Raw genomic sequence first — 9707 nt, 5'->3', positions numbered from 1 at the left:
TTGGCCAACAATGTTTTGAACGGTCAGAAAACAAGCGAGAGGGCAAAGAATTAGAGAGAGACGCTTGCAAACTGAGCCCACCATGCTATCCCTTCCACCATGGTAGGAACCAACACCTTTATTTCGTCACAGATGACTCACTTGTCTGACGCGCGTTCCCTTACATTGATGTGTGTTGTACGTACTTGACGAGTTGACGCACGAGCAGTCCGTCACTAAGTTATCGAGAGGAAAAAAAACACGCGCCGATAATTTGGATTGGATTAGTAGCACCCGCACGCGACAACTTTGGAATTCGCGACTATAGGAAGGAAATTCATCGCAGCTCTCTGCGTGGCTCAAAACTTGCCCCGAAGCGTCCGCTTTTACAAATATATTTCGCGATAAGAGGAGAATCGTCAATCGCACCCTTTTCATCTGATACTATTAAAATGTTTTTATCGCATTACTACCTCAACTAACGAGCTGTTTCAGCCATTAGTTGGGTTAGGTAACAATCGGAATAGTTTTCAGACACAAATGCCGCCTACATCTACTTTCACTTTCTGAAACTGTAACCGAGATCCAACATTTTATCGCCGTCGATAAAACTGATCTGAAAAATTCTACGGTACTCTCGGTAGCCAAGTCCAGGTTACATATTACACATATATTACGATAATAATTCGTCCAAATTTCTTTTATCGTTACAAGCGATACATGGAATAAAGAATACAGTTGACAGTAACAAAATCGTTTATTTATTATTTATTATATATATAACTTGTAATGAGAAAATGTTAAGAAAATCATATTACTTATGTTCTGAATTTTTTAAAGAGTGGATGCTTATTTGCCGTCGATGAGCTAGGGGCTTTCTTATATTCGAAATAAACAGCATCATCTGCTCCTGACATTGATACCATCGTGCCAGCTTTACGTACAATCTGAGAAAAAAAATTCATTATACTTCAAAACTTTATGTCTTTATGCAAATCATGCACAATGAATGTTTTTTTTTTTTTAATAGCGAATTCGATTGCACTAGTGCACACTCGTGTGCAATACACATTGTAAAATATCTCGAATAATAAAATATCCATTACATATTTTATTAAATTAAATAATATAATACAATAAAAATGATTAAGAATTTTAAGTTTAATCCGTTCCTATATTTATATTAAACATACATTTTTACATCGATTTTTGTATAATGGTTTTAATGTGCATCATACGTACGCACAATCAAATTCACTATAAAGTTAAATAATTTTATGAATCGTTTGTATTTTGTATGAAGTCTTTCCAAGTGAATTAAAAAGTGAGGTATCCAGGCAATTTTAATTAAATATTTTTTAAGTAAATTATTAACCGCCGTATAAGCTGCATTCAGAAATGTACTGATAATCTGAGAATCTTTAGCTCGTATCACCTAGATTTTCGTTCAGTACTAAAACATTTTGGAACGCGCTAGAACGGAACCACATAATTTACAAAGAGAAAGTCTTTAACAATTATAAATAAATATATTTTAATATATATATGTATGTATTATAAAATGTATTTATATTTTCTACAAATATTCCTCAATTATGTATATTATTTTAATATTAATACACACACACAATTAAATATTATAGGTGTATTCTAATTTGTTTGGAAATGTACAGCATTGAAAGTCTATTGTATATATAATATGAACCATGACGTAAAAATACTATTGAACATAATGACGACTGAATATTGATTTTTTAATTTGTGATAAATTCCTGAATGGCAAGTAAATTGCTAGTAGCAGCTTTATATTGATTTATAAAATTTAAGGCTTAATTTCTGATTGGACCAAAAGGTGACTACTGTAAACGATTGCATCCACGAGAATATTACACTTGCTATTCTTACATCACGACGTGAGCGATATATATATCGCTCACGTTGATGTTTAATTACACTTGAAAACTCTTCAAACAAAATACAAACAATTCTACAAAAACTTTATTTAATTTATTTATATTAGCTAACTGCATATAGTGCAAAAATAAATAATTAAAATTATCTTGATTACTCACAAAGCTTTTTAATTACATTTCAAAAGTCTTTATCACAAAATACAAACGATTTCATATGGACATTATTTTTTAAAACTTATTAAATTTATTGTCTGCTAAGTTCATATGAATACTATATAGTATATACTCACCGGTCTTGGTCCTTCGCCTGGTATTCTTTCTTCATCCGCATCCGTGTCGCTAGCAGTTAACACTTGTTGCAATAATTGACCCTGTTCTTCTCGATTTCCATACATCAGATCTGGCTCCTACAGAGATTACAATCATAATCGTATTTTATGGTTGTAAAAAAATGATATAATATTCCACTTTATTTTTCTAAAGCGAATTATTGAGCCCGACAGACAAAAACGTTGCAGACGAACATTGTATGATTTGGAGAGACAAATGATAAAATTAATTTCCGAAAAATTCGATTTTTTTTAATTATTTAATTTAGCAATTTTTAAGTAAATTTTTGTAATTATGATTTTTACATATTTACATAACATTCCTCCAGTTATTCTACATATAAAAGTATTATAATTATTAAAATATCAAAGAGCCAGACCAAAAATGGCCCCTTTTCTGGACCTCGATTTTAATCAAATTTTGTGCCAAATGATTAGTCATGATGAGACAGTAATCGCATAAAATTTTTGAGTTGAGTATATGACTGGTTTGCGAAATATAGGAGGTCAAAGTTGTGCCAATCCTTTGAGAATGTTTGACATTAGGGCAATGAAAACACAATAGTGTCAAACATTCTCAAAGGATTGGCACAACTTTGATCTCCTATATTTCGCAAACCAGTCATATACTCAACTCAAAAATTTTATGCGATTACTGTCTCATCATGACTAATCATTTGGCATAAAATTTGGTTAAAAAATCGAGGTCCAGAAAAGGGGCGAATTTTGGTCTGGCTCTTTATCTGTTGGCCTTGCACTTCCCTGAGGATGTCAAACTCCAACTTCTAGTGCATTTACAATATTTTGTGGTCAAATCTATATCTAAAAGAACTAAAACTTTTTAACTTATACTATTGTGATTAACTTTGCTCGTTTAACTAAAATTGTGACTAATTTATCTTTTTATTTTACAGGAAACCCTTAGATCTCTACTTGTAACTAAATTAAAAGATAAGTATATATGTAGGATGGGAGTTCGTGAGAGTCAGGGAGTGAAGAACGACTCGGGTGAACACCTCTCTTTCATGTAATTAAAATCAAGAATGAACTTTATTGCCGAAAATGAGCTTTACTGATAAGCGCGACGTGTATCTACTACGCGTTCCGAGCTTCGACTGACTGCCGCCCCTTCCTCTCTACCTCGTATGCCCGGGCGCCAATGCCGGGTCGCGGCCCGTAGGGCCCTCTCCCACACTCGGCCATTCCTGCTATTCTCCAGTCCCTGGAGAGTAATATGCGTAATGCTTCATTTGGTCAGCCGATGATGTAGTCATTTTTGGTCCCTCACCGTTATCTTCATGGATCATCTCGTAACGATCGTGTCCTTTTACTTGCGAGATTTTATATGGACCCAGATACTTGCTTTTTATCTTCGAGCCAGGTCCAAACTGCGTTCGTTTGATGGCGACAAGGTCGCCTATCTGATATTGTGTAGCTGGCTTACATTTCTGATTGTGTGTTCTTTTGTTCTCTTGTTGGATCTTCGCGATGTTTTCTTTTGCGATGGTTCGTAATTTTTCACGTTCTTCGTCAAATGCTGACACCATTTCCTGTTCAATTAGGTTCAGCATTTCGACATTTTCTTTCTGGCGCATCTTTACCCCAAAGAGTACTTCGAATGGGCTAGTTCCTACACTTCTTTGGTAAGTGCTGTTTATCGCACCCTGCACTTTGTCTACGTATCGGTACCATTTATCCGGACAATCTAGGGCCAGCTTCGTGAGAATCGGGATAATTATCCGGTTGATACGTTCAACTTGGCCGTTTCCTCTTGGAACTCCTGTTGTGATTGCGACATGGTCTATATTTTCTTCGGCGCAGTATTCTCTGAAGTCGGTTGATGTGAACGCTGAGCCGCGGTCACGGATTATGCGTCGTGGGTTGCCAAAAGTTTTTTGTTGATGCTTCAGGCGGTCTAATACTTCTCTTGCGTTGGTCGTCTTGGTCGGATATATCCATACGAATTTCGAAAATTTATCGACGACGACGAACAGATACTTATATAATTTCGACGTTGCTGTTATTGGACCAAGGTGATCGACGTGATAGGTTGACAGCGGTACATCCCCCTTCGGGATAGGTTTAAGCATTCCTTCTTTTTTCCCATTTTTAGCTTCGGTCAGTATACAGTGTACACAACAACTCACGTATTTCTCGAGCTTTTCTGTTAGATTCGTAATGTAATACTCTGCTTTAATACTTTCCAGCATTTTCTTGACACCAAAATGTCCATTCTCGTGGGTTTTGCGTATTATGTCTTGCTGCATGCTTGTGGGTAGTACGATGACCCTCTTCTCGCCGGTTCCTTTCATTAAAATTTCGTTTTCGCAGACGTAATCTTCGTATGGCTCCTTTTTTAGAATTTGCTTAATTACCCGCAACCTTTCTTCTTCGTCTTGTTGTTTTCTTATTATCGGAGTTAAACTGTTTTCGATCGCCATCACGGGATATCTGCTGAGTGCGTCGACGTGTTTAAGGCGTGTTCCCGCGCGATGTTCGACTTTGTAGTCAAACTCCTCAAGCATTAATGCCCACCTTGCAACTTTGGGAGAAATATCAATCTTATTTAATGTTTTTTGTAATGCTGAGCAGTCAGTTACCAATTTAAATTTGATTCCGAGCAAGTAAACTCGGAATTTCTTCACTGTTTGGATCACGGCTAATGTTTCAAGCTCGTATGAGTGTAGTCTTGACTCGGCGTCTGATGTCTTCCGGCTCATGTAGCAAACGACATGAAAGTGATCTTCATTCTTATTCTTCTGTAGGAGAGCAGCACCATAGCCTTCTTTGCTTGCGTCGGTGTGTAACTCGGTGATTGCATCAGGGCGAAAAATTCGTAATATTGGTTCGTTTATTAATCGCTGTTTTAGTCGCTCAAATGCTTGCTCTTCTTCAGGTCCAAAACGGAATTTTTGGTTGTCCTTTAACACATCTGACAACGGTCTAGCTATTTTGGCGTAGTCATACATGAATTTTCTAAAATGACCCGCTAAACCGAGGAAACTCTGAATCGCTTTCTTTGATTTCGGAGGAGGAAAGTTTTTCACAGCTTTAATCTTCGACGGGGCTGGACTGACGTTGCCCCCTTCGATCATGTAGCCTAGATATTCGATGCGTCTCTTCAAAAATTCGCTTCTCTTCCAGTTGATTACTAAACCCTTTTCAGCGGCCACTTCAAGTGTCTCCTTTAAGTTTGCGAGTGCTTCTTCTTCGTTTCGGCCCGGTATTATTAAATCGTCTAAATATGTAAATATGTAAATACGACATTTCTTCGGCTGAGGTCGTGAAAAACTTCGTCTATGAATCGTAAGAATGACGTTGGACTGTTACACAGTCCGAACGGTGTTTTCAAAAACTCGTACTGACCGGTTGGGGTCACGAATGATGTATATTTGCGACTTTCTTGTGACACAGGTACATGGAAAAAACCGTTCTTTAAGTCCAGTACTGAAAATACATGGGCTTGCGCGAGTGCGTCGATACAGTCATCGATCAGCGGCATTGGAAATCGATCACGAATTATCTTCTTGTTTAATTGTCGAAAGTCTATGCATACGCAGTACTCGCCATTCTTTTTTGGTACAATTACGACCGGATTCGAATAATTACTTTTGCTTGGCTGGATAATGCCGTCGCGTAGCCACTCGTCGATCTGCGCGTTTAGGATTGTCTTTTCTTTAATTGCTAACCGTCGCGGCCTCAGATTGATAGGTGATTCGTCTCGTAACACAATCTTCGTTCTCACTTTTGTTTGAACTTCTTTTTGCGGCTTATGACTTTCGATAAGTTTCTCGATTTCTTCGCGGTACCGACCGGTAATGTCCACTGATTTCATTTCGATATAATTTACGAATGGCAACTCACTTAACGCGTCACTGTCATTTTCTTTTCCGCGATTGTTCTCTTCTTTAGTGATTTTTCTCACTGTTTCTGATTGGCTCTCTTCTACTGTTAGTTTCCTGACGGTCACTCGGCCGCCTCGGATGTTGATGTCCATCCTTCTTGTTAGCTCCTTACCCAGCAGCATTACGTGACTCATGGCGACGTCAGGTACTATGTATACGTCAGTAATATATGTCTCACCGTGGATTATTATTTTTGTGCGAAACATTCCTGTAGCTTTCACTAATGCGTTGCCAAAGCCCTGGAATGTACTTGCACTCGGCTGCAGCGGTGGACTGCCCATCTTCTTGTGTTCACTTTGTTTCAATAATGTTTGCTGTGTTCCGGTGTCTATCATCGCTCGTATTTGCGCGTTTTTTATTTGTACGATTATCTCGTCATCGGTTGCCACTGGTTCTACCATCGAGACTACGTTCACTCTATTGTCATCTTTGTCCGATGTCTTATCAGCTGTGTTGCACTTTGTTGCGATGTGCCCGAACTTGTTGCACTTGAAGCATTTCGGGCCCTTCTCTTTGTCTGGACACTCTCGTGCTATGTGTTCGACCGAACCGCACCCGAAACATCTCTCTTTTTCATTCTTCTGTCTTGTTCCTTTTTTGTCTGTTTCTTTGATTTTATCTTTTTTCTGTCCTTTCGTCATCTTCTTCTCGGACTTTTCTTTTATCCTGTCGTACTGCTTCAGTTTTTTTCTTAATTCGGTGACCATATCTGCATTGTAGAGGATAGCTTTGTTACTTTCCTCGTCTGATATTCCGTCAATGATGTATTGTATTAACGCTTCTTCTTCTATGGTCCCCTGACTAGCGATTGTGCTCATGGCATATATATACTGTCGTGGCGTCTCGTTCGACAATCTTTTACGTTTTACCAACTGTGAGTGGATTGTGGCACTGTTTAGCTTTTCTTCGAATTCGCGCACTAGCCGTCGTTTCATCACTTTCCACGAAGTAATGCCTCTTTGTAGCGCGATGTATTGTTTTGCCGAACCACGTAATAATTTTTTCGCGTACATCACTTTTTGCAATTCGTTCCACTCCAGTAACGCACTCGTGTCTTCGAATTCTTCTATCCATTTTTCTACTTGCAGCTTATCGTCTCCAGAGAAGTGTGAAATACTTCCTTCTACGTCTTTAATAGTGAAAAAATTGACACCACACGGAAATCGTCCGCAGCGCGCACTCCGTCTTGTTTCCCTTTGTGCCTGGAAAATATGAGTATATGTATTCTCGTCTTCTTCGCTCTCTTCAGATGTCTCCTTGTGTTGCACTACCGTTACATCGGCGTCGGTTTCGTCGCCGCTGGTATCCTCCTCGTCCCCACTCGCCTCGTCTTCACCAGATTCACTATCTTCGTACTGCTTCAATCGACGTTCGAGTTCGGTTTTCGTGCCGTATGTCGGTAACTTCAGATCTTGTAGTTGCTTCTTGAACTGCGCTACTGTCGGCTTCTTCGCTGGTGTCGAGCACGTGATCGCGTCCTGCTTTTCTTCGTTCGTACCGGTTTTTTCCGGAACTTTCTGCAATTTGCCCTTTGCGTCTTTTCCTTGCCTGACCGGCCGACTTTCCTTCTTTCTTGCACCTTTATCGTTCGTCTTCGCTGTTCCCATTGCCTCGCTCGTCTGGGCCAGGCATGGCGGCTGCTTCGTCTTGCTTGTCTCCTTCGTCTTGATGTGTTTTTTCCGACACCATCTTTCCGCGTGTATTGCAACGGCTTACGACTTTTACCTTTCGGCACAACTTTATCGCGTTCGAAATGCGAGCTAACGTCTTGGCACCTTTCGTCGTTTCGCGAATATCAGTTTAAGGACCGATACCGCGTAATCACACGTTTTCCCGCTTTCCGACACTGCAACTTTTCGACTTTCCGCCTTTCCGGCTTAACGGCTTTTCGTCTTTTTACTCTTCGTTGGTCTGCTCACCGATGCTTTCACTGTGATCTCGCGATCCCGGACGAGCCCCCATATGTAGGATGGGAGTTCGTGAGAGTCAGGGAGTGAAGAACGACTCGGGTGAACACCTCTCTTTCATGTAATTAAAATCAAGAATGAACTTTATTGCCGAAAATGAGCTTTACTGATAAGCGCGACGTGTGTCTACTACGCGTTTCGAGCTTCGACTGACTGCCGCCCCTTCCTCTCTACCTCGTATGCCCGGGCGCCAATGCCGGGTCGCGGCCCGTAGGGCCCTCTCCCACATATATTATGTGGTCTTTTATATCTACTAATCTATTTTTTTCTGTTTCAGGTCCTTGTATGTGGTGGAAAATTATCCAATAAGTAGGAGAGTATAGCGTAATTTGGTCACCTTTTTTTTAAACGACTCTACACTGTTAAATATAATAGGGTCAAATTTAAACCAATTTCTTGAGTTAAATTATATTTAGTTATTTTTAACTACCAAATGTCTCAAAATTTACCATATGTCTTAAAATTTTAACACAAAACATGTGTTTAAAAAAACTACATTTAATTAACCCATTTCAGTGATTGAATTGTAAAGTAAGCAGCGCCACTATCCAAAATAAATGAGTAGTGGTGACGTTGCTATGCTCATGCAGACTCGTGCATGCAGTTTGCAATTAGCAATGGGTAATGCAACGTATGCGCTGATCGAGGTTTTATTCGTTTCCTAGTTAACAAAAAATACCGCCAACTACGCGTACGTACGCACGTACGTTCTTACACTTCCAAGAGTGCTGTACTCATTTAATAAGTTCTTTATTTGTAAGTGCTATTTGTGATTAAAAAAAAGTACCAGTATTAGTACATAGTATTTTGTGAAAAAAGACGATAAAGAAGAACGTGATATCCAGCTTCACAGTAAGTAATCGTATTTGTCTAGATTTATTCGTCTTGAATGAGCATTATATTTTTTATTTGTTCATATTCATTTGCTTAAATAATTTCACCTAACCTGGTCACTTTATATATTGCCTTTTATTGTGTGTTTCTTTTTATTTAAATTTTTTGGTAGATAATGGCTGAAACCAATATCACTGATTTTGTTGCTAAAAAACTTCAAGAGTGGGGATTTAGTGATTTTATAGATAATTTTCGTCGTAAATATCGTAAAATATGTTTAATATCGGTATTTTGTGAGTTGCTATATTTTATGTTGTACTGATACAATTAATACTTTGTTTAATTAATATTGCTATCATATATAATTTTTTAATTATTGTAAGCACTCCCGAAATTTAACTGCATTAATATATCACCAGCTGTGTCAGTGTAATATTATCGTATTATAGTGAAGTAATTGAAATACTTGATATTTTTAAGTTAATTTCCCTTAACAAGAGAACAAATCGATCAAGAATCATTAAAATTGTTAGACACGGATACGATAAAAGTTCTCATTCCCCCAGCTGGTCCACGATTAAAGTTTACATTAGCTGAATACAAATCCTCAATTGAAGAAGTGTTACTCGAAGCAACAATACCTACTACTTCCAGTAGTATAAATGATATTGATCTAACAAGTGTATCTGAATCAGAAAGTTCATTAGCATCATCTGATTATTCTTGTCCTCCTTCTGCACGTATATCTTCTGATTCAGTTAGTCTTGATCTAAAACAAAT

The 9707-nt window shown here is 38.4% G+C and overlaps 2 protein-coding genes across 2 annotated transcripts in view; both read right to left on the bottom strand.

The window, feature by feature from the left end:
- Positions 1-652: 652 nt before the first annotated feature.
- Positions 653-2406, bottom strand: LOC105456675 (DNA excision repair protein haywire-like). Its single transcript, XM_011700893.1, has 2 exons — positions 2183-2406; positions 653-926 (listed from the first exon to the last, which is right to left on the bottom strand). Exons 1-2 carry the CDS (start codon positions 2285-2287, stop codon positions 798-800), a joined length of 234 nt encoding a protein of 77 aa, XP_011699195.1. The 5' UTR covers positions 2288-2406; the 3' UTR covers positions 653-797.
- Positions 2407-3429: 1023 nt separating this feature from the next.
- LOC105456676 overlaps positions 3430-9707 on the bottom strand; it is a 20846-nt gene continuing 14568 nt past the window's right edge. Inside the window, exons 3-5 of the mRNA XM_011700894.1 lie at positions 5552-7815; positions 4369-5459; positions 3430-4161 (exon numbers count right to left, since the gene is read on the bottom strand). Of these exons, the coding sequence (XP_011699196.1) occupies positions 3430-4161; positions 4369-5459; positions 5552-7815 (4087 nt within the window). The remainder of the gene's footprint in view (positions 4162-4368; positions 5460-5551; positions 7816-9707) is intronic.

This window comes from Wasmannia auropunctata, unplaced genomic scaffold, assembly GCF_000956235.1.
Source record: "Wasmannia auropunctata unplaced genomic scaffold, wasmannia.A_1.0 LD335590.1, whole genome shotgun sequence".
Classification (NCBI taxonomy): Eukaryota; Metazoa; Arthropoda; class Insecta; order Hymenoptera; family Formicidae; genus Wasmannia; species Wasmannia auropunctata.
Note: the sequence above shows the minus strand (reverse complement) of the source record. Positions and strands in the feature narration are given on the sequence as shown.

Bases quoted from the DNA above. Each gene is read 5' to 3' on its own strand.
- LOC105456675 (XM_011700893.1), bottom strand. From the start codon at position 2,287: ATGTATGGAAATCGAGAAGAACAGGGTCAATTATTGCAACAAGTGTTA. The intron at 927-2,182 runs GTGAGTATATAC...TTTTTTTCTCAG, and splicing joins CAGGCGAAGGACCAAGACCG to ATTGTACGTAAAGCTGGCAC.